Below are 26215 nucleotides of genomic sequence, written 5' to 3' on the forward strand. Positions count from 1 at the left end.
GAACAGTAGTGTATATATATATATATATACATATAAATATATACGTTAGGTCAGGAAAAAACACAGAGGCTATGTCATCCCAACAAGCCTGTTTCGCAGGTTTCCCTGCTCGTCAGGGGATTTTATATATATAATCAATTGTTTCCCTGAAACAAACCTGCTTATTTCAGCAAGACAATGCCAAGTCACGTGTTACAACAGCGTGGCTTCATAATAAAAGAGTGCACGTACTAGACTGGCCTGCCTGTAGTCCGACCTGTCTCCAATTGAAAATGTGTGGCGCATTATGAAGCCTAAAATACCACAACGGAGACCCCCGGACTGTTGAACAACTTATACTGTACATCAAGCAAGAATGGGAAATAATTCCACCTGAAAAGGTTATAAATTGTGTCTCCTCAGTTCCCAAACGTTTACTGAGTGTTGTTAAAAGGAAAGGCCATGTAACACGGTAAAAATTCCCCTGTGACAACTTTTTTGCAATGTGTTGCTGCCATTAAATTCTAAGTTAGTGATTATTTGCCAAAAAAAATGAAGCTTCTCAGTTCGAACATTAAATATCTTGTCTTTGCAGTCTATTCAATTGAATATAAATTGAAAAGGATTTGCAAATCATTGTATTCTGTTTTTATTTCCGAATTACACAACCTGCCAACTTCACTGGTTTTGGGTTTTGTATATTAAGACAAAACAAAATCGTTACACTGTTCAAATGTATCGTGATACATTGCCATATCGATAATTGTTTCCCCGGCCCTCCATTGTTCAGGGTCTTGGTGGCTAACTGCCGTAATCTCCTTGCAGGCGTCCTCTACCTGCAGTACGGAGACGAAACCAAACAGATCCGCATGCCCAACGAGATCACCAGCATCGACACGATCCGCGCCCTGTTCGTTAGTGCCTTCCCTCAGATGCTCACCATGAAGATGCTGGAGTCGCCCAGCGTGGCAGTCTATGTCAAAGACGACATGAGGAACATGTACTACGAGCTGAGCGATGTCAGGTAAGCTGGAGTATAATCTATGTAGTGGACAGTTAATTTTTGTCTATTTATTTTGGGAGAGTTATTAAAAAAATATACAACAGGAGCGCTCTGCTATTTTTATATAAAGAAAGAATCTGCTCTCCAAGTTTTTAAAGGGGTCATATTATGACTTTTTTTCTACATTTAAAACACTTCCTTGTGGTCTACATCAGGGTTCCCCAACCTTTTTTCCACCAGGAAGCGGTTCAACACAGGGGTAACTTTATTTAACCAGGGAAGTGGGGAGGTTTTGATTGATTGATTGAGACTTTTATTAGTAGATTGCACAGTACAGTACATATTCCGTACAATTGACCACTAAATGGTAACACCCCAATAAGTTTTTCAACTTGTTTAAGTCGGGGTCCACGTTAATCAATTCATGGTAGCCAGGAGGAACGCCGAAAGGTTCCTAAAGAACTAAATCTACCCGGGTAGTTTTTGGTGGAAACACACTGGTTAGTTTATTTAACCAGGGAAGTGGGGAGGTTTTGATTGATTGATTGAGACTTTTATTAATAGATTGCACAGTGAAGTACATATTCCGTACAATTGACCACTAAATGGTAACACCCCAATCATTTTTTCAACTTGTTTAAGTCGGGGTCCACTTTAATCAATTCATGGTAGCCAGGAGGAACACCGAAAGGTTCCTAAAGAACTAAATCTACCCGGGTAGTTTTTGGTGGAAACACAGGGGTAACTTTATTTAACCAGGGAAGTGGGGAGGTTTTGATTGATTGATTGAGACTTTTATTAGTAGATTGCACAGTGAAGTACATATTCCGTACAATTGACCACTAAATGGTAACACCCCAATCATTTTTTCAACTTGTTTAAGTCGGGGTCCACTTTAATCAATTCATGGTAGCCAGGAGGAACACCGAAAGGTTCCTAAAGAACTAAATCTACCCGGGTAGTTTTTGGTGGAAACACAGGGGGAACTTTATTTAACCAGGGAAGTGGGGAGGTTTTGATTGATTGATTGAGACTTTTATTAGTAGATTGCACAGTGAAGTAAATATTCCGTACAATTGACCACTAAATGGTAACACCCCAATAAGTTTTTCAACTTGTTTAAGTCGGGGTCCACGTTAATCAATTCATGGTAGCCAGGAGGAACGCCGGAAGGTTCCTAAAGAACTAAATCTACCCGGGTAGTTTTTGGTGGAAACACACGGGTTAGTTTATTTAACCAGGGAAGTGGAGAGGTTTTGATTGATTGATTGAGACTCTTATTAGTAGATTGCACAGTGAAGTACATATTCCGTACAATTGACCACTAAATGGTAACACCCGAATAAGTTTTTCAACTTGTTTAAGTCGGGGTCCACGTTAATCAATTCATGGTAGCCAGGAGGAACGCCGAAAGGTTCCTAAAGAACTAAATCTACCCGGGTAGTTTTTGGTGGAAACACAGGGGGAACTTTATTTAACCAGGGAAGTTCCTGGAAAAAGTTGGTGGAAAAGGGCCTCAGGTCACATATGGGCAAAACCATTGGAATCGACCTGCAGTGTGAACAAGGCCTTTGAGTCAAGCACACATATTTGTTCTCGTTGTTCAAACGATAAGCAGCTGACTTCCGCTTCCAGTGTGATGTGTACTTTGTGACCAACTCTTTATCAGGGCTGTAAAAATCCTGGTTGCTTAAGGTTGGCACAAGCCTCCCGGCTTTAAAGCCCATAGAGCGAGAGAACAGCTCCGATCATGTATTTGGAGTACTACTACAAGTCATAGCTTTTAGGACGAAAATGGCCACTAATGCAAGACTATCAATGCCTGTGTCGGGATATGTGCCCTTGGCCGGGCTGCTCAGGAGAACCGGGCTGGTGCGACGTCGACCGTATTCCGATGGCGACACCTGGACTGCGTTCTTACCTCAGACCACCTCTTCCCCCTACAGGAACATCACAGACCACTCCTGTCTAAAGGTATACCACAAGGACCCGGCACAGGCGTTCAGACCGACCAATGGCGATACCAGGGTGAGTACTGCCATGAACACAGTAGAGAGGAGGTACATCTCATTAAGAGCAAACAGCTGCACTTCCTATAGCGACACAAGCCCCTCGTTTAATTCTTCTCGCACTCACATCCTGTTTGCTCTTGAGGAAAGGAATGTGCTCCCCCACCACCACCTCTTCTTATTAATCTGTGGGGGGGTCTCACATTGTTCTCCTCCTCCATTGCAGCTTACTTGTAGGACATTTCAACTCCATCCCCCATAGGGATGATGTTTGATAAGAAATTATCGAGTTTGAGCCTATTATCGAATCCTCTTATCGAACCGATTCCTTATCGATTCTCTTATCGAGTCCAGATAGGTTGTTGTACATGGAAAAAAAACACACAATATTTGGTTTAACAAAAGCTCACTTTTATTATATAAGAAAACAATTTAATCTAATAAATAAATAAATATTGACTGTTAAACCCCTAAAAAAAGTAATATAAAATAAATAAATATTGCCTGTTATTACCCAAAGTATATTAAGTGGGATTTTTCAGAAAAACAAATATATACAGTAACACAAAAACAACCTGTCTCTGTGATCACTATAGGTGTATAAATAATAATATAGTGTTAAATAAAATCAGTCCCTTGTGCACAAAACTGAAAATAATACAGCTCTCCAAAAAGTGCAATTCTGCTGCTATTTGACATAACTGTTTGTTATGATGCTTAGACATTTTTGCACTTTATTTCTTTATTGAAAGAAAATTCTATGAATAGAAACGTTGTTTGCAAATGTGGTTACAATGCTAAAAAATGAAAAGTTAAAGCTAAAAAAAGAAATACGCTTTATTGAGTTAACATTCTTTAAAGGGGGAAAGATGTTATGAGCTGCTAGGGAATACAACAACTACACTACCCAGCATACAACGGGAGTGACGAGCATGCGCGGTAGCCCCGAAAAGTGTTGTTGCATGTCGTCACCCGGTTAGGTTATGACCAGACTGTGAAAGTAAACGTCAAGAACTCAGCCAACACGCCTCGTCTGCATTATTTATAATTAGACAGACAACACATATACAGTGTGATTTTGTTTTGTTTACAAGGAAAGAAAAACAAAAGTTAAAAAAGGGAGATGTGTTGTATATATATGTATGTGCTGCGGTTGCTTTAAGAACGTTGCGACAGCTGCCGTAAAGGAGGTGCGTTGCTAACCTGGTTGCTATGTTTCCGGTTGGTCGTAAAAGTGTTCGTCATGTGTTTGTACCCTGCTAAAATCTCTCTGTAAAGTTATTCATTGGATTATACCTTTTTGTTTTGAACTTTATTACACCTTGGAGCGCTTTTTCCCGTCCATTTTTTTCCTGCTTCCGCTATCTGCGCCTAATGACTGAGCTACGTGACGTCATTTCTTGTGATGTCACACGGAGCATTTCTGGTCGGGACGGGATTCGAATAAAGAACCAACTCTTTTTCTTTACTATAGTGGTCTCGATAACGGGTACCGGTCCTCAAAAAGGGATTCGAGTCCGAGGACTCGGTTCTTTTCTTATCGAACAACCGGGAAAACCGGTTTCGAGTATCATCCCTAATCCCCCATTTTATCCAAAGTTCTTATCTACTTTTGTTTATAAATAAAGTGATTCCTGCTGATGGAATAAAAGTTAAACTCTTGCCATGGGCGGTATAGCTCGGTTGGTAGAGTGGCCGTGCCAGCAATTTGAGGGTTGCAGGTTCGATCCCCGCTTCCGCCATCCTAGTCACTGCCGTTGTGTCCTTGGGCAAGACACTTTACCCACCTGCTCCCAGTGCCACCCACACTGGTTTAAATGTAACTTAGATATTGGGTTTCACTATGTAAAGCGCTTTGAGTCACTAGAGAAAAAGCGCTATACAAATATAATTCACTTCACTTCACTTCATGAATGTAGGGTTGGCCCGATCCGATATCAGCTAAAAAAAAAGTATCGAATTTTCATCTAAAATTGGCAATATAAGCTACAAAAAGGGTTCCTGACAGTGAACATCGAAATGTCCTCGAATATGCACACAAACTTGGTATTTTCTTGTATTTTTGTCAAGTTATTTACAAAAGGTAAACATGGTAGGCTATAGCAACTAGCGGCTACACAAAGCTAAGCAGAGTGTCCGCCCTGAGATCGGTAGGTTGTGAGTTCAAACCCCGGCCGAGTCATACCAAAGACTATAAAAACGGGACCCATTGCCTCCCTGCTTGGCACTCAGCATCAAGGGTTGGAATTGGGGGTTAAATCACCAAAAATGATTCCCGGGCGCGGCCACCGCTGCTGCTCACTGCTTTCCTCACCTCCCAGGGGGGTGATCAAGGGTGATGGGTCAAATGCAGAGAATAATTTCGCCACACCTAGTGTGTGTGTGACAATCATTGGTACTTTTAACTTTAAAATACCGCACAAGCTAGACACACGCAATAACTAAGTGTTCTTATTTGAGCAATATTGCAGTCTAAAACAGAGCAGTTTTCAATATAAACAAATATAATATAATCACTAGCCATGTGTACATGGACAAAATGTATTTAATCAGATCATCATTCGGATTAGAATGTTCCTGTGTACATTCCCTGTGTCAAAGTCAAGAATGAATTATCTATGGCCCCCGGGATGATATTTGATTAGTATTAGAACCGGCCCGCAGGCCACAGCCGCCTGCTGCTGTTTTGCACGCACCAATAGTCCATCAGTGTTGGCGCTAGGAATTTTCAAAATTACCCCATCAAGTCATATAAATGGGGTCCCACTTTTTTGTAATCGTTTTGAAAACAAATTATAAATGTATGCATTATCCTGTTATATCTCACATTCTATATTGTGTTCTGGAAAAAGATTGTCATAAACGTTACTTAATTCATAAAAAAATAATAATACAAAAGAAAACAAATTTTTATGCATATGTAAATGTATTCACTTATTCATTCACTTTCTTCTTTCCTTCTTGGATCTAAACTTTACCGCTGCCGGTATTTTTTTCTATATTTTTACTTTAATATTTTCACAATGTGTTTGTTCTATTTTTGGCCAAAGTAAGACAAAGAAAAAAATCTGAAGTTGTCTTTATTTTTTTGTTTTAATGCCATGATTTTAATAGTCTGGCCCGCGTGTGCACAGATTTTCCTCCATGCGGCCCCTGAGCTAAAATGAGTTTGACATCCCTAGTGTACATGGACCCTGAAAAAAATAATCTGATTATGACGTACATTTTCATGCATCTCACCTAAATCAAAATGCTTTACCTTGACATGCGCAGTACACACCATTAACGGAAAGATGTAGTTATTGTTTGTGCTATGGCGCCATCTTTTGAACGAGTTTGCTCACTGCAAGTGCTGAAGAAGCAGTAGACTTTCACTGTAAACAAACATGGCTTCGCGCTTATCTGCTTGTCCGATGTTATCACGGTACTTATTTATCATTATTTCCTTCTGTTCACTACTTTTGTTTTACCGCTCTTTTTGAAATGGAGCTGTTACGACATTCTTTGTTTGTGTTTGAGGCGAGCAGTTAGCACTTGAAGTAGCTGTCAGGTTGTGAATAAGATAGCTTGTGAAGGCGTCACCTATATAATAAAAAAACAACAACATAGTAATAGACATCAATCAAAGTTTATTTTTTATAGCGCTTAATCACAAGTGTCTCAAAGGGCTTCAAAAACTCACAGCGAGATCCCTTGATTAAAATTCACATCTGTGCAAGGAAAAACTCAAAGACAAGAAAGTACCCACGGTGCGTGCGAATATCTTATCGGATTAATATCGGCCAATAAGCACACAAGGTTGGTCTTTAGTCATTTTCAATAGGTTAACATAGTCGGTAGGCTATAGGCTATTAGGAGCTAGCAGCTACACAACTTTTTTCCAATTCAATTCCGTTCAGTTTCAATTCAGCTCGCAGCTATACAGCAGCTAAGCACACAATAGCACACATGTTAGAGTAGCATAATAAGTGTGCTTAAATAAACAATATTGCAGTCGAAAGTCTGACAGCATTTGTCAATATGTATATCCAAAAATGGTAGTAGCATATTACATACAGATATAAAGTCTTCAAGGCAGAAATGTACAGTAAAAAAAAACATGTCCGCACTATTCAACTTATTGTGCCATGAGCTTAAATTAAAAAAAATTGTGGTCATTAGATGTCGGCGAAAAACAATCACCACTCCACCTCAACTTAAAGACAGCATAAGTCCATTCCAGATGGTTAATCATAAAAATAATAAATATATAATAAAAATACAAGTGTTTTTCATACCTACCATTGTTCTCTGTTTGAGTAATTCCACTTTATCAACCCTGTTCTAATTTTACGCACGCACAAAAAAAAGTATGTCTGAGTCGTGCTGATATCATGTCCAATTGGTATCGGCCAATACTCAAGGCTCCAATATCAGTCTGTATTAGAGATGTCCGATAATGTCGGACTGCCGATATTATCGGCCGATAAATGCTTTAAAATGTAATATCGGAAATTATCGGTTTCAAAATTATCGGTATCGGTTTCAAAAAGTAAAATGTATGACTTTTTAAAACGGCGCTGTGTACACGGACGTAGGGAGAAGTACAGAGCGCCAATAAACCTTAAAGGCACTGCCTTTGCGTGCCGGCCCAATCCCATAATATCTACGGCTTTTCACACACACAAGTGAATGCAAGGCATACTTGTTCAACAGCCATACAGGTCACACTGAGGGTGGCCTTATAAACAACTTTAACACTGTTGCAAATATGCGCCACACTGTGAACCCACACCAAACAAGAATGACAAACACATTTCGGGAGAACAGCCGCGCCGTAACACAACATAAACACAACAGAACAAATACCCAGAACCCCTTGCAGCACTAACTCTTCCGGGACGCTACAATATACACCCCCCGTTACCCCCTACCCCCAAAACCCCGCCACCCCCAACCCAGCCCACCTCAACCTCCTCATGTTCTCTCAAGGAGAGCATGTCCCAAATTCCAAGCTGCTGTTTTGAGGCATGTTAAAAAATATAATGCACTTTGTGACTTCAATAATAAATATGGCAGTGCTTGTTGGCATTTTTTTCCATAACTTGAGTTGATTTATTTTGGAAAACCTTGTTACATTGTTTAATGCATCCAGCGGGGCATCACAACAAAATTAGGCATAATAATGTGTTAATTCCACGACTAAATATATCGGTATCGGTTGATATCGGAATCGGTAATCAAGAGTTGGACAATATCGGAATATCGGTTACCGGCAAAAAAGCCATTATCGGACATCTCTAGTCAGTATGTTATCGAAAGTGAAAAAGTTGTATCAAGACACTCGTACTTGAATGTGCCCCTTTTTTGCAGTTTTACACACAAGGTCTGTGGGGGTGTGACATAAGAAGAGAGTCCTCAAAGAAATTAAAGGACGCTTTACCTGGTCTCAGTTCAGCTTACATGACGACCGTACGGATGAATAATTTAAAAAGTGACAGAAATGAGAATCTGATGGCAGACTTAAGTCACGTGAACATGAGCAAACGTTGTGACAAGAAGGAGACTGCCGTCATGATTAACTCTGTCACTGTTTAACCCAGCTACACTTGACAGAGATACAAAGGTTGAGTGTGCGTGTGAGTGTGTGAGCGTGTGTGTGTGTGTTGTTGAAACACTCTAAACACCACAAAAATAGAGTGGGGGCAAAAACATGCACAAGCATGATGTAGCCTTCTCAAATGCAATCGCTCCTCTGCAGTTACATTTGAGATGCACGTGCACAAACAAAACGTGTGTGTGTTTGTGTGTGTGTGTGTGTTTGTGTGTGTGTGTGTGTGTTCTGGCAATGCTTACTTAATGGGGACATCGCTCTGTTTACACAGTCACCTTTAGGGGACCTCTGACGGTATGGGGACAAAAAAACAGGTCCCCTAAAGGGAAACCTTTACTGTGATTCTGTATGCTATCCATCCTTAGTTAAAACTAATATATTTTTCCAATAACAAAATCTGGTTTAGTGTTCCTTAGGATGACATGTTCACACAGCATGATTATAAAGCATTATTACCGTAAAGCAGGCCTGGGCAATTATTTTGACTCGTGGGCCAAATTTTAAGAAAAAAATGTATTTGGGGGCCAGCATATCTATTTTTAGGAACACTAATACAAAACCTCACAATAATGTCTGATTGAATGCTAAAAACAATAATGACAGACCGCCTTAAAAAACGAAATGGAATTTTATTTGTTTTACTGAATGAGACACCCAGAATGTACATGAAAATAAAGAATGTGGGATTTACGGTATTGACTATGAAAGATAAAACACTGAATATTGACAACATATGAACGTCACACCCCCTCTCCATCGATATATTTTACAATCAAGCGAAACGCAACAAAAATTCAACAAAAACAGGGAACTATGAATGCGAAAAGTAAAAAATAAAGCCACCTACAATCTGATATAACACTAAGCTTTAGAACTTTGTTGTAAAAATCTCCTTCTGCATCTGTCACTGACACCCGCATTTCAGGCTGGCCACTCTGGAAACACTCTGTGGAAACACTCCCCACCCACACTGCTTGGTGCCTCGTCTGAGCTGCTGTGACTAAGATTACCATAGTAACTAATTAGATTACCATAGTAACTAGTATATTATGCAAAAGTGCAGATTCCAAACATTGAAATACTGTGAATAATACAAGATTTCCGGTAATTTGAAAACATGACTGCACATCATAATGGCAGCTACAGTTTCCATCTTAAAGATAAAAAAATGTGTTTGGGAATGTTTGGCGGGCCAGATTGAAAAGCTTAACGGGTCGCATGGGGTATAGACGAGTTCTAGCTTAGCAGTTAGCATGACTTCTCGTATCCTCTCACGGTGTGTAGCGCAGCATGTTTAGCTATTCCTCATTCTTCAGTGATGACGGTACTTGGAAGAAACGTAATTGATTTTATTTCACTGGGTTGCACTGTGGAGGAATGTTTGCTCGCTAGCAAGGACGCTACATTGCGAGGGCACCTTTCAAATTTGCGGTACACAGAAAGAACGCGTCGTCAACATGCATCATCACGATATGACGATAGTACAAAACCCATAACCAGTGAAGTTGGCACGTTGTGTAAATGGTAAATAAAAACAAAATACAATGATTTGCAAATCCTTTTCAACTTATATTCAATTGAATAGACTGCAAAGACAAGATACTTAACGTTCAAACTGGTAAACTTTTATTGCCCAAGACATGGGTAACTTACACATCTGTGAAGGCACCATTAATGCTGAAAGGTACACACAGACTTTGGAGCAACATATGTTGCCATCCAAGCAACGTTATCATAGACGCCCCTGCTTATTTCAGCAAGACAATGCCAAGCCACGTGTTACAACAGCGGGGCTTCATAGTAAAAGAGTGCGGGTACTAGACTGGCCTGCCTGTAGTCCAGACCTGTCTCCCATTGAAAATGTGTGACTAGGGCTGGGCGATGTGGCTTTTTTTTAATATCTCGATATTCTTAGGCCATGTCACGATACACGATATATATCTCCATATTTTGCCTTAGCCTTGAATGAACATATAATCACAGCAGTATGATGATTCTGTGTGTCTACATTAAAACATTCTTGTTCATACTGCATTAATATATGGTCATTTTACACTTTCATGCAGAGAAGGGAATCACAACTGAGTCAATTGACCAAAAGTGTATTTATTAAATAGTAATTAAGCAGTGGCACAAACATTCATGTCATTTCCAAAACAGAAAGTGCAAGATTGTCAGAGACATTTTAAAACAAGCTATGAGTGCACTTTTGTGCATGATGTCACTACGATGACATATCAAAACAACACTAAATTAGAGTGCACTTTTTGTACAGAACGCCACTATAATAGTTTAAAACAAATAAAGTGCACTTTTGTGCATGATGTCACACAAGATATTACAATAACTGTCAAATAAAAATGAGCTGCATAATAGGAAATCAAATAGTGTATGTCCTTCGCTATGTGGTAGGTTCCTGCGGACGTTATCTCCTTCTGTTGTTGACTATTTTTTTCATACGGTGTTGATGTGGAAATGGTTGCCTCGGCAATTTGTGGGTGTGGCACCGAACGGAGATGTTGACATGCAGAGTTTCAAGCCCTCTTCATTCTCTCGCGGGTGACTTTTCAAATTAGCAGTAATGCTACTTTTTGTAGCAACTCTTTTGCCCCACACTTGACAAATTACGGTTGTCTGTTCGACATCTTCCCGCTTGAAGCCAAACCACCGCCAGACGATGGACCCCCTGCTGTTTTTCTTGGGAATTAATTCTTCCTTCATTTGTTACCATATTCGCACCTTCTCTCTCTCGTATTAACGTTACCCATGCCGCTACCTCTCTGCTCCGCGAGGGCGTATACCTATGTGACGTTTGTAAGACGGTGCGCTTGTTTTATGTCTCTGTGAGAAGCAGAGACAAGAAATAGTGACAAAAGCCTGCAGTGTAATGCCCGCAGCTAAAAGCAACTGCGTGAGAACGTATACTCGAATATCACCATATAGTCATTTTCTATTTCGCACAGAGACAAACCCGCGATATATCGAGTATATTCGATATATCGCCTATATGTGACGCAATATGAAGCCTAAAATACCACAACGGAGACCCTGGACTGTTGAACAACTTAAGCTGTACGTCAAGCAAGAATGGGAAAGAATTCCACCTGAAAAGCTTCAAAAATGTGTCTCCTCAGTTCCCAAACGTTTGCTGAGTGTTGTTAAAAGGAAAGGACATGTAACACAGTGGTAAAAATGCCCCTGTGACAACTTTTTTGCAATGTGTTGCTGCCATTAAATTCTAAGTTAATGATTATTTGCAAAAAAAAAAAAGTTTCTTAGTTCGAACATTAAATCTCTTGTCTTTGCCGTTTATTCAATTGAATATAAGTTGAAAAGGATTTGCAAATCTTTGTATTCTGTTTTTATTTACAAATTTCACAACGTGCCAACCTCACTGGTTTTGGGTTTTGTATTAAAACTCTACGGTCGGCCAAATTGATATATTTTATATCATCCATACCGCGCAATCCTAGTGCACAAAATATTTCCGCCATCGTTTTTTGTGTGAGCAAATCTCCCAGTCATGTTGCATCCATCTCCATTTTCTACCGCTTATTCCCTTTGGGATCGCGGGGGGTGCTGGAGCCTATCTCAGCTACAATCGGGCGGAAGGCGGGGTACACCCTGGACAAGTCGCCACCTCATCACAGGGCCAACATAGATAGACAGACAACATTCACACACTAGGGCCAATTTAGTGTTGCCAATCAACCTATCCCCAGGTGCATGTTTTTGGAGGTGGGAGGAAGCCGGAGTACCCGGAGGGAAGCCATGCAGTCACGGGAAGGACATGCACACTCCACACAGAAAGATCCCGAGCGCAGGATCGAACCCATGACCTTCGTATTTTAAGGCAGACGCACTAACCCCTGTTCCACCGTGCTGCCCCTCCCAGTCATGTTGTTCTTCTATTATGTTGTACAGTCTGCACTTCCTGCAAACAAGACCGGAACTCTTTGTGCACAAACGCACCTAAACACAACGGTGCCACACCCTCCGTGTTTTGCTCTTCCCTTCCGTAGCTGAAATTGAAGACACTCAGAATGGAAGAAGAAGAAAAAAAAGAATCTTAGCATGGTGCTTTCGCATCCCTTGTGAGTCAGAGTGCACCGCTTGAACAATAGCCTGTTTGTTTGTCAAGGAAACATGAGGAAAGGTTGAAACAGATTCTGCAATCTGACACTCGTCGTAGTTATGTAACTCTTTTGGTTGGCACTACACACTTTTAAATGTTGTATCTTTTTTGTATCTTTTGTTTTGTCTTTGGTCCATCGTTGGATTAGCGTGCTGGGAACGTGTTTTTACTGCCAGCGTGACCGTGGGTTTAGATTTATTGCATTCAGTTAGCGTTTGGTTTACTAGTTATCCCAGTTTACTGCAGCGGCCCCCCATTATTCGACGGCTGAAATGTCATGTTGCACATTAACCTCTCTACGTGGTCTCCGTATGGTGGCTCGTTGCTAGACTGAGGTGTGTCTATGGGGGAGCGGCTGCCATTTGGAGCCCTGCCAGCGTGTCTGGAATATGTGCTGACAGCAGCCTTTTCGATGAAAAAGCAACAGTGTGAATTTCAAATGAGTTTGATGGATGTTTCTGTTTCAAGGGCGCTTTTCCAGATATACTGAAATGATACAAGAGTGGATAGGCACCTACGAGCAGCAACACATTCTGTACACGCCTTCCTTTTTATCACGACGGCTCATCTGTTGTTTACTGAAGTGAAAGAAAATACTCTCACAATGTTAACAAAAGTGGAAACGTGGTAAGGTATAACTAAAGCCCCTCAGAGTATACACTACCGTTCAAAAGTTTGGGGTCACCCAAAAAATTTGTGGAATAGCCTTCATTTCTAAGAACAAGAATATACTGTGGAGTTTCAGATGAAAGTTCTCTTTTTCTGGCCATTTTGAGCGTTTAATTGACCCCACAAATGTGATGCTCCAGAAACTCAATCTGCTCAAAGGAAGGTCAGTTTTGTAGCTTTTGTAACGAGCTAAACTGTTTTCAGATGTGTGAACATGATTGCACAAGGGTTTTCTAATCATCAACTAACCTTCTGAGCCAATGAGCAAACACATTGTACCATTAGAACACTGGAGTGATAGTTGCGGGAAATGGGCCTCTATACACCTATGTAGATATTGCACCAAAAACCAGACATTTGCAGCTAGAATAGTCATTTACCACATTAGCAATGTATAGAGTGTATTTCTTTAAAGTTAAGACTAGTTTAAAGTTATCTTCATTGAAAAGTACAGTGCTTTTCCTTCAAAATAAGGACATTTCAATGTGACCCCCAAACTTTTGAACGGTAGTGTATATTGGGGATTTTTTTTACCTTTGAGGTAAATGTTTGCTCTATTTTTGGCCATAACTTTGGTTGTGTTGCCCTGAATGGAATTTTTTTTTTTTCATGTTTACCGTATTTTCCGGACCATAGGGCGCACCGGATTTTAAGGCGCACTGCCGATGAGCGGGTCTACTCAGGTCTATTTTCATACAAAAGGCGCATTAAAGGAGTCATATTTTATTTATTTTTTTCTACATTGAAAACACTTCCTTGTGGTCTACATAACATGTAATGGTGGTTCTTTGGTGAAAATGTTGCATAGATGATGTTTTACAGATCATCTTCAAGTCGCTTTCTGACAGTCGCTTCAGGATGCGCCGTTTTGTGGGCGGTCTTATTTACGTGGCTCACTTTCGGCAGCGTCTTTTCTCATGCCTCAAAACAGCAGCTTGGAATTTGGGACATGCTCTCCCTGAGAGAGCATGAGGAGGTTGAGGTGGGCGGGGATTGGGGGGTAGCGGAGGGTGTATATTGTAGCGTCCCGGAAGAGTTAGTGCTGCAAGGGGTTCTGGGTATTTTTCTGTTGTGTTTATGCTGTGTTACGGTGCGGATGTTCTCCCGAAATGTGTTTGTCATTCCTGTTTGGTGTGGGTTCACAGTGTGGCGCATATTTGTAACAGTGTTAAAGTTGTTTATACGGCCACCCTCAGTGTGACCTGTATGGCTGTTGACCAAGTATGCCTTGCATTCACTTGTGTGTGTGAAAAGCCGTAGATATTATGTGACTGGGCTGTCACGCAAAGGCAGTGCCTTTAAGGTTTATTGGCGCTCTGTACTTCTTCCTACGTCCGTGTACACAGCGGCATTTTAAAATGTCATACATTTTACTTTTTGAAACCGATACCGATCATTTTGAAACAGATTCCGATAATTTCCGATATTACATTTTACAGCATTTATCGGCATCTCGGACATCTCTAATATTCAGTGTTTTATTGCGCATAGTTAATATTGTAAATCCCACTGTCTTTATTTTAATGTACATTTTGAGTGTCAAATTCAGTAAAAAACTGTAAAATTCCACTCCGTTTTTTTTTTTAGGTGGTCTGTCATAACGTTTTTAGAATTCTATCGGACATTGTGACTTTTGGTATCAGTGTTCCTGGAAAAAAAAGAGACCCAAATCACATACTGTACAGCAGATTTTTACAGCTATATGTGTACATATAATTTATACACACATACACTTTGGCCCCCCCAGACACATTTATTTCTCTTAATGTGGCCCCCAAGTCAAAATATTTGCCCAGCTCTGACTTACAGTGTCAAACTGCCAACTTGTGTACATTTACAGACAATGTAACAAGAGATGTCCGATAATATCGGGCTACCGATATTATCGGCCGATAAATGCTTTAAAATGTAATATCGAAAATTATCAGTATCGGTTTCAAAAAGTAAAATGTAAGACTTTTTAAAACGCCGCTGTACGGAGTGGTACACGGACATAGGGAGAAGTACAGAGTGCCAATAAACCTTAAAGGGTCGGCCCAATCACACAATACCTACGGCTTTTCATACACACAAGTGAATGCAATGCATACTTGGTCAACAGCCATACAGGTCACACTGAGGGTTGCCGTATAAACAACTTTAACACTGTTACAAATATGCGCCACACTGTGAACCCACACCAAACAAGAATGACAAACACATTTCGGGAGAACATCCGCACCGTAACACAACATTAACACAACAGAACAAATACCCGGAACCCCTTGCAGCACTAACTCTTCCGGGACGCTACAATATACACCCCCCCCCACCCCCCCAACCCCGCCCTCCTCAACGTCCTCATGCTCTCTCAGGGAGAGCATGTCCCAAATTCCAAGCTGCTGTTTTGAGGCATGTTAAAAAAAAATAATGCACTTTGTGACTTCAATAATAAATATGGCAGTGCCATGTTGGCATTTTTTTCCATAACTTGAGTTGATTTATTTTGGAAAACCTTGTTACATTGTTTAATGCATCCAGCGGGGCATCACAACAAAATTAGGCATAATATTGTGTTAATTCCACGACTGTATCTATCGGTATCGGTAATTAAGAGTTGGACAATATCGGATATCGGCAAAAAAGCCATTATCGGACATCTCTAAATGTAACACGACATTTGAGGTCTCAATATGTATTTTCCAGATGCACATTGAGATGGCGAATCCTCCGAGACAGTCCCCCATGGGCCCTCCGGCCCATCATCCTTTGCAGGCGGGACTACCCCCGTCACCGCACTCCATGCAGCCTTCTCGAATCCCGTTCAGCCCGCGACAGGCCTCTCTGCCCGGCAACGGCACCACGCCCAGGGAGCGCCTGTCCAGCGCCAACCCTCCGCCCCGCTCTATCTCCCCGTGTCCCAGTGCCATCCTGGAGAGGCGGGATGTCAAGCCGGATGGGGACATGAGTGGGAAAACTCACAGCCTCAGCAGAGGAAATGAGGGCTTGTACGCGGATCCCTTCCTTCTCCAGGAGGGAAGGATGAGCATGGCGGCTGCACACGGGCCACACCCAAGCCCTGGGCATGATTGTCCAGACCACGGCATGCCCGGATTCCACCGCGCCTCTATCCGCTCCACAGGTTCTTACAGCGGCCCCAGCCCCACAGACTCCATTGACCACCCCTCCCTGTACAGGCAGAAGTCTCGAAACAGCCAGCTGCCCACGCTGGGGTCCAAGACCCCTCCTCCATCCCCTCACCGCATGGGTGATGTACGGATCATCGACATCCACGGCAGTGTCCCCATAGAGAGGAGCTCTCCTGTCCGCCAGTCCTTCAAGAAGGATGACGTCACGGGCGCCAAGCCCAGAAACAACACGGGATCCTCCGATCCCCAAGGTCACCTTCAAGGGTCCATCCCGCCTGCAAGTGACAATCAAGCACGGTAAGAAATTGAAAGTGTTTGAATGATAGACGTTGGAATGAAATGACTGCATTAGAGCATGAACTAACTCTGCATCCCGGTTTTCACCCTAACCAACATGTCTCCTCCCTTCCTTGAGCATCCAGATGTGGGAGAACGGCCGACTGTGTGCTAGTGGTTCTGCTTATGCCGCGGTTGTGTTCACAGTCTCATAGGATTCTGGGGCCGGCGGCTGATTATTATTGAGGAATGTGCCAGCATCAATATGAGAAGCCTAGTAAAGCCACTGCATATTTTTACGACTGTTCCAGGAAGAAAACCAGATTAGTAGTTTTTGTACCTGACTGGACTTGGGTCTACTTTGACCGAGAGCACATAAACATGGCGGATGAGGAGAACACTAAACATGGTGAGACTGCAGCTTCTACGGGCTTAGCAAGGAGAAGCAAAGAAAGCATGAAGCAAGTTAAAATAGGTCCGATCTGTGAAATACATCAGGCTAGACCATCTGCGTGACCCCCAGACTCACTTTTACAAATGCCAAGAGAGTCTGGGAAAAGACGAGAGGAATTTGGATGGAAAAGTGGACCATGAGGGTTACTTTCCAGAACCCTCATGGTCAATGGATTTTCACAAAGTAGGGACGTGAATTATTTTATGATTTTAATAAACATCATATGCATTTAAAGTAGAGATGTCCGATAATATTGGGCTGCCGATATTATCGGCCGATAAATGCTTTAAAATGTAATATCGAAAATGATTGGTATCGGTTCGGAAATGATCGGTATCGGTTTCACAAAGTAAAATTTATGACTATTTAAAACGCCGCTGTGTACACGGACGTAGGGAGAAGTACAGAGCGCCAATAAACCTTAAAGGCACTGCCTTTGCGTGCCGGTCCAATCACATAGTATCTACAGCTTTTCACACACACAAGTAAATGCAAGCATACTTGGTCAACAGCCATACAGGTCACACTTAGGGTTGCCGTATAAACAACTTTAACACTGTTACAAATATGCGCCACACTGTGAACAAGAATGACAAACACATTTCGGGAGAACATCCACACCGTAACACAACATAAACACAACAGAACAAATACCCAGAACACCTTGCAGCACTAACTCTTCCGGGACGCCACAATATACCCCCCCCCCCCCCCCACCTCAACCCCGCCCACCTCAACCTCCTCATGCTCTCTCAGGGAGAGCATGTCCCAAATTCCAAGCTGCTGTTTTGAGGCATGTTAAAAAAAAGAATGCACTTTGTAAATTCAATAATAAATATGGCAGTGCCATGTTGGCATTTTTTTCTATAACTTGAGTTGATTTATTTTGGAAAACCTTGTCACATTGTTTAATGCATCCAGCGGGGCATCACAACAAAATTAGGCATAATAATGTGTTAATTCCACGACTGTATATATCGGTATCGGTTGATGTTGGAATCTGTAATTAAGAGTTGGACAATAATCGGAATATCGGATATCGGCAAAAAAGCCATTATGGGACATCTCTAATTTAAAGTCTTTAAAGCCACACTAAAAGCATACAAAATGAAATACAAAATGAAATCAAAATGAATACCAGTATATAGGGCTGCAACTAACCATTATTTTGATAGTCAATTAGTCAACGATTATCTTAACGATTAGTCGGATAATAAAGCGTATGCATATTTAATGGCTCTAATTTTTCCACCAACTTCTAAATGCAGCTTAAGTTATTTTAGGCATGTGGTTACTAGCAACAAAGATGACTAATTAATTCATAAATATTTATTTAGAGTGTAACTGTGCTGCTCATTCAGCTGTTGTAGAAATTAAAAAGTCTATGAAAATGTTCATTTGAAAGGAAGGAAAGGAAAAGTGCTAAAAAAAACAACAATCTTTTTTTACATATTAAAAAAACAAGTTAAAATAGCAACAATAAAAACAAATTACAATACACCAAACCTGACTTACTCAAAAAGACTTTGTGACACTTCTTCCACTCCCGTCAACAAAGATGACGGGGAGAAGACGCTGTCGAAGGTGAGCCACGTAAATAAGACCGCCCACAAAACGGCGCATCCGGAAGCGACAGTCAGAAATCGGCTTGAAGATGATCTGTAAAACATCATCTTTGCAACATTTTGACCAAAGAACCACCATTACATGTTATGTAGACCACAAGGAAGTCTTTTACATTTAGAAAAAAAAAATAATAATAATATGACTCTTTTAATGCGCCTTTTAATCCGGTGCACCTTATATATAAAAAATAGACCATTCATCTGCGAGAGGGGGTGTGATGTTCATATGTTGTCAATATTCAGTGTTTTATCATTCATAGTTAATATTGTAAATCCCACATTCTTTATTCTCATGTACATTCTGGGTGTCTCATTCAGTAAAAATATGTACAATTCCATTCCGTTTGTTAAGGCGGTCTGTCATAACGTTTTTAGCTTTCAATCAGACATTATTGTGAGGTTTTGTATTAGTGTTCCTAAAAATAGATATACCGGCCCCCAGACACATTTTTTTCTCTAAATTTGGCCCCCCGAGTCAAAATAATTTCCCAGGGCTGGTTTTTTGTTGATATTTCATGAAAAAACACGTAAGCATACTTGCCAACCTTGAGACCTCCGAATTCCGAATTCGGGAGATTGGGGGGTTGAGGTGGGCGGGGTCGGGGGAGGGCGGAGTGGGGGGGTTAAGAAGGGCGGGGTTAAGGGGGGAGGAGTATATTTATAGCTAAAATTCACTGAAATTCAAGTATTTCTTATATATATACATATATACACTACCGTTCAAAAGTTTGGGGTCACATTGAAATGTCCTTATTTTTGAAGGAAAAGCACTGTACTTTTCAATGAAGATAACTTTAAACTAGTCTTAACTTTAAAGAAATACACTCTATACATTGCTAATGTGGTAAATGACTATTCTAGCTGAAAATGTCTGGTTTTTGGTGCAATATCTACATAGGTGTATAGAGGCCCATTTCCAGCAACTATCACTCCAGTGTTCTAATGGTACAATGTGTTTGCTCATTAGCTCAGAAGGCTAATTGATGATTAGAAAACCCTTGTGCAATCATGTTCACACATCTGAAAACAGTTTAGCTTGTTACAGAAGCTACAAAACTGACCTTCCTTTGAGCAGATTGAGTTTCTGGAGCATCACATTTGTGGGGTCAATTAAACGCTCAAAATGGCCAGAAAAAGAGAACTTTCATCTGAAACTCGACAGTCTATTCTTGTTTTTAGAAATGAAGGCTATTCCACAAAATTGTTTGGGTGACCCCAAACTTTTGAACGGTAGTGTATATATATATAGTACAGTTAACAGTTATGAAAACACAGTTGTTCTACTGACTGTACTGTACTTGCTGCTTACTTAAAAAATAAATAACACTTACCTTTCACTATTTGAGTAGCCTTTGTTCTGCCATTTGAGTACTGGCGAGCGATCTCTGAATCCGGAAACATATCCTTCACGGATTTGTTGAAAACATCCGCAAATGAGAACGGGATGTTGCTTGCAGCTATCAGCATAGCCATCTTTGTCTCGGGCCATGACTGTCTGTTCTTCGTTCTTCTGCTTCGTCTCTGTTATGTTTTTGGACATTACTACTTGCCGTAGTTTTGAAGCAATGCATGATGGGAATCCAGATGTTGTATTAACGTGCCGGCTGGAATAAACACACGCTGAGAAATAGCTCCGTGCCTGCCTACTTTATGGGTTATAGATAAACCTATGGATAACGGAGACATATATAATAGTCTCCTTTTCAGGTGAGAGAGGACGCTAAAGGCAGTGCCTTTAAAGGCCTACTGAAATGATTTTTTTTTATTTAAACGGGGATAGCAGATCCATTCTATGTGTCATACTTGATCATTTCGCGATATTGCCATATTTTTGCTGAAAGGATTTAGTAGAGAACATCGACGATAAAGTTCGCAACTTTTGGTCGCTGATAAAAAAAAAGCCTTGCCTGTACCGGAAGTAGCGTGACGTCGCAGGTTGAAAGGCTCCTCACATTTCCCCATTGTTTTTAATGCAGCGAGAGCGATTCGGACCGAGAAAGCGACGATTACCCCATTAATTTGAGCGAGGATGAAAGATTTGTGGATGAGGAACATGAGAGTGAAGGATTAGAGTGCAGTGCAGGACGTATCTTTTTTCGCTCTGACCGTAACTGATTCCACACTTTCTCCTTTTTCTATTGTGGATCACGGATTTGTATTTTAAACCACCTCGGATACTATATCCTCTTGAAAATGAGAGCCGAGAACGCGAAATGGACATTCACAGTGACTTTTATCTCCACGACAATACATCGGTGAAGCACTTTAGCTACGGAGCGAAGGACTTCACCCGATCATGGATGCGGTCGGCGGCTAGCGTCGGATAGCGCGTCTGCTATCCAAGTCAAAGTCCTCCTGGTTGTGTTGCTGCAGCCAACCGCTAATACACCGATCCCACCTACAGCTTTCTTCTTTGCAGTCTTCATTGTTCATTAAACAAATTGCAAAATATTCACCAACACAGATGTCCAGAATACTGTGGAATTTTGCGATGAAAACAGAGCTTTTTGTATTGGATACAATGTGTCCGAATACTTCCGTTTCAACCATTGACGTCACGCGCATACGTCATCATACATAGACGTTTTCAACCGGAAGTTTAGCGGGAAATTTTAAATTGCACTTTATAAGTTAACTCGGCCGTATTGGCATGTGTTGCAATGTTAAGATTTCATCATTGATATATAAACAATGAAATCAGACTGCGTGGTCGGTTGTCTGGCTGGAAATCGGGAGAAATTCGGGACAATGGTTTCCCTGGGAGATTTTCGGGATAGGCACTGAAATTCGTGAGTCTCCCGGAAAATTCGGGAGGGTTGGCAAGTATGCGCGTAAGTGATATTTTGACGTGAAAATGAATGTTTAAAACTGTTTTTGTGGAAATTTCCCATGCCTGTGTTCTGTTTGCGAGCAGGGTTAAAATGTCAATGCAAGGATCTGCCAATGTGTGTACAGTGGTTCGAGTTCCTCTATATAACAGAAGCACTCTTGTGTTTTTAGAAATTTGATGCTAAAATGTTTGTCTCCCAGGTTTTGAACTGAACTCAGAGGCCGGTACGGTGTCATTCCCAGGCCACCAGTTGAATAACCCTGGTCTATAGTTCGGGAGTGGATAGTGATCGCACTCCACCGTGCTTGTTTCTTACCGTACATGGTACTTTGAGTGAACGATTCCACCACAATAAGCTGCTTTTTAGCGGGAGTTTGATGGTTGTTGTGTTGGTGTTTTCCGCCTAAAGAGTTGCATCTCTCCACCACCCGTATGGACGCTTCTGTTTCAGTTGCTGGAATAAGTTGGTTGTGCTGCTTAAATTGAACAGTCAAGTCAGAGCTGTCGTAGGTTAAAAACGACACATCGCTCTGATGTCGGTGTTATTCCTCAACATCCAAAGTCGCGCCGAAAAGAGAAACCCCTATCTTGCTGCGCAGGGGTAATTCCAGGACAGAGTCAAGACAATATTCCCTGCAATATCAGGGCTCGTTAACTTGAGAAGGTTATAGTAGGCCTCAGTGTTAAAAGTAGAATGTTCTGCTGTTTCTGCAGAGAGCGAATGAAGGCAATGGAGCAGCAGATTGCCAGCTTGACTGGCCTTGTTCAGCATGCACTTTTAAAGGGGCCTGCCAGGTAAGCAACTGAAGTTTAGGTCAGTATAGTCAGGACATGAACACAGGCTATAATGGATATATATATACAAAACCCAAAACCAGTGAATTTGGCAGGTTGTGTAAATCGTACATAAAAACAGAATACAATGATTTGCTAATCCTTTTCAACTTATATTCAATTGAATACCCAGCAAAGACAAGATATGTAATGTTCGAACTGAGAAACTTCTTTTTCTGGGGGGCAAATAATCATGAACTTAGAATTTAATGGCAGCAACACATTGCAAAAAAGTTTGCACAATTTGAAATGTGGATTCGTCAGACCACAGAACACTTTTTCACTTTGCATCAGTCTATCTTAGATGAGCTCGGGCCCAGCGAAGCCGGCGGCGTTTCTGGGTGTTGTTGATAAATTGATTTCGCTTTGCATAGTAGCGTTTTAACTTGCACTTACAAATGTAGCGACCGACTGTAGTTACTGACAGTGGTTTTCTGAAGTGTTCCTGAGCCCATGTGGTGATATCCTTTACACACTGATGTCGCTTTTTGATGCACTTTCGCCTGAGGGATCGAAGGTCACGGGCATTCAATGTTGGTTTTCAGGCTTGCCGCTTATGTGCAGTGATTTCTTCGGATTCTCTGAACCTTTTGATGATATTACAGACCGTAGATGGTTAAATCCCAAAATTCCTTGCAATAGCTGGTTGGGAAATGTAGTTTTTAAACTGTTGGACAATTTGCTCACGCATTTGTTCAGAAAGTGGTGACCCTCGCCCCGTCCTTGTTTGTGAATGACTGAGCATTTCATTTCTCAGTCTTTTTTGTTACTTGTGCCAGCTTTTTTGAAACATGTTGCAGGCATCAAATTGCAAAGGAGCTCATAATTGCAAAAATTTAAGTTTTTCAGTTCGAACATTAAATATCTTGTCTTTGCAGTCTATTCAATTGAATATAGGTTGAAAATGATTTGCAAATCATTGTATTCTGTTTTTATTTACCATTTACATGGCGTGCCAACTTCACTGGTTTTGGGTTTTGTACATATATATATATATATGAATAATTGAGGGAAACCAAACAAAAGACATGTTCTTCTTTTTCAAATGTGGCTACAGTTTGTCTGACTGCTTACTAACTTCTTCTGTGGAGTCCCTAAATTAATATATGTAATAAAAAATGTTTTGTGACTGCAATACATTTGTGATGTGTCAAACGTTTAACATCATTAACATCATTTTAACCTTGGCTTGTCAGACTATTCCCATCATACTCAGCCGTAATGTGTCTGTCTTTACTCACCCTAACCTGAGTTAAATATTGGGCTTTTTTTTAATGCACACATTCTGACTATTGTCTTTTGTGGCTGCAGTGAGAAAACCTCAAAGACGTCGTCTCCAGCTCACAGTGCACACAGCTCAGGTGAGTAAAGGTCCCCTTTATGTCCTGTAAACGGGATGAGACCATTAACCGGTTTTACTATTAATCATGAGATCAACAGGCGGATCGATGTGGCGTCTTCAGTAATGCGGACGCTGTATCGATCCGTTGTGGTGAAGAAGGAGCTGAGCCGGAAGGCAAAGCTCTCAATTTACCGGTCGATCTACGTTCCCATCTTCACCTATGGTCATGAGCTTTGGGTTATGACCGAAATGACAAGATCACGGGTACAAGCGGCCGAAATGAGTTTCCTCCGCCGGGTGGCGGGTCTCTCCCTTAGAGATAGGGTGAGAAGCTCTGTCATCCGGGGGGAGCTCAAAGTAAAGCCGCTGCTCCTCCACATGGAGAGGAGCCAGATGAGGTGGTTCGGGCATCTGGTCAGGATGCCACCTGAACGCCTCCCTAGGGAGGTGTTTAAGGCACGTCCAACCGGTAGGAGGCCACGGGGAAGACCCAGGACACGTTGGGAAGACTATGTCTCCCGGCTGGCCTGGGAACGCCTCGGGATCCCCCGGGAGGAGCTAGACGAAGTGGCTGGGGAGAGGAAGGTCTGGGCGTCCCTGCTTAGGCTGCTTCCCCCGCGACGCGACCTCGGATAAGCGGAAGAAGATGGATGGATGGATGGACTATTAATCATGATTAAAAATGTCACAGTTATTTAATGGTAAAACCTCCAATACACCGTTTGTCTCAGTCCTTTTCAACAGTCCACGGTTGAAAAATGTGGACTGTGAAAACTTTCCAGCAAGAGGTGAAAACTGGGAATTCTGGGAATTCCTGGAATTTTTTTAAACTTGGAAAACGGTAGTTTGATTTTTCTAGGTGAGCGGAGTGTGTGGATGGTGGAACGGTTCGAAATCGGTTGAGAAATGTGAAAATTATGCAAGTTCAAAAAATGGCCCATTCATTTTCAATGGGGAAAAATTATCCGGAAAAGACGGGAATTCTGGGTATTCTAAGATTTTTTTTATCTATTTTTTTGGAAGCTCACAATGCCCGGTAGAGCCGAACGTTTAAAAGTTTTGCAGCGAAAAAAATAATAAAATACATCGGACTGCCGATATTATCGGACGATAAATGCTTTAAAATGTAATATCGGAAATTATCGGTATCGGTTTCAAAAAGTAAAATGTATGACTTTTTAAAATTCCGCTGTGTACACGGACGTAGGGAGAAGTACAGAGCGCCAATAAACCTTAAAGGCACTGCCTTTGCGTGCCGGCCCAGTCACATAATATCTACGACTTTTCACACACACAAGTGAATGCCATCCATACTTGGTCAACAGCCATGCAGGTCACACTGAGGGTGTCCGTATAAACAACTTTAACACTGTTACAAATATGCGCCACACTGTGAACCCACACCAAACATTAATGACAAACACATTTCGGGAGAACATCCGCACCGTAACACAACATAAACACAAAAGAACAAATACCCAGAACCCCTTGCAGCACTAACTCTTCCGGGACGCTACAATATACACCCCCCGCTACCCGCCAACCTCGCCCACCTCAACCTCCTCATGCTCTCTCAGGGAGAGCATGTCCCAAATTCCAAGCTGCTACTTTGAGGCGTGTTATAAAAAAAAAAGCACTTTGTGACTTCAATAATAAATATGACAGTGCCATGTTGGCATTTTTTTTCCCATAACTTGAGTTGATTTATTTTGGAAAACCTTGTTACATTGTTTAATGCGTCCAGCGGGGCATCACAACAAAATTAGGCATAATAATGTGGTAATTCCACGACTGTATATATCGGTATCGGTTGATATCGGAATCGGAAATTAAGAGTTGGACAATATCGGAATATCGGCAAAAAAGCCATTATCGGACATCTCTACATTTTACCCAGATGAGAAACATTTTACACTGGGATCAAGAAAATTAATCCTAGTCTTAAATGAATAAAACAATTATTAATGAATTAATTTATTAATATTAATAGTCTTTGTTTTTATTTATTATTTTGTACTCTTACTCCTACAGTATTATTTGATTACTGTTGTTTCCGACAATAATAAGTAACACATTATAATCTCTAAGGAATGTAAAGTTTTATAATTTTTTTTTGTTGTGAATTTAATTAATGCATAATAATGGTGATAATTGTGAGTACAGTCAAAATCTATAGTGGTTGCATCCCTAACACGGAGAAAACAAAAAGTGTGCAGTGCTCAGATAGTTATTTCCAAGTTACTAATTGTTTGCGGAACACAAACACCTCAGTGATTACATGATTTGAATCTCTTTTACTGCTTGGCATGTGCTCTCCTCGTCGCCTTGACAGACACAT

General features: G+C 41.2%; 1 protein-coding gene across 14 annotated transcripts in view; it reads left to right on the forward strand.

Moving 5' to 3' along the window:
* Window positions 1–26215, forward strand: part of si:ch211-285f17.1 (sickle tail protein) — a 351576-nt gene that overhangs the window by 276129 nt on the left and 49232 nt on the right. For 13 of the 14 annotated variants that reach the window (XR_009821210.1, XM_062021660.1, XM_062021659.1 and 10 more), the window contains 5 exons: window positions 805–1003; window positions 2929–3010; window positions 16074–16813; window positions 22416–22496; window positions 23847–23896. Coding sequence is in view for 13 of the 14 variants with exons in the window: in XM_062021660.1 (XP_061877644.1) it covers window positions 805–1003; window positions 2929–3010; window positions 16074–16813; window positions 22416–22496; window positions 23847–23896 (1152 nt within the window). In the remaining variant the exon portion in view is untranslated. The remainder of the gene's footprint in view (window positions 1–804; window positions 1004–2928; window positions 3011–16073; window positions 16814–22415; window positions 22497–23846; window positions 23897–26215) is intronic. The other variant, XM_062021655.1, reaches the window with a different exon arrangement.

Source organism: Entelurus aequoreus, linkage group LG15, assembly GCF_033978785.1.
Source record: "Entelurus aequoreus isolate RoL-2023_Sb linkage group LG15, RoL_Eaeq_v1.1, whole genome shotgun sequence".
NCBI classification, from domain to species: domain Eukaryota; kingdom Metazoa; phylum Chordata; class Actinopteri; order Syngnathiformes; family Syngnathidae; genus Entelurus; species Entelurus aequoreus.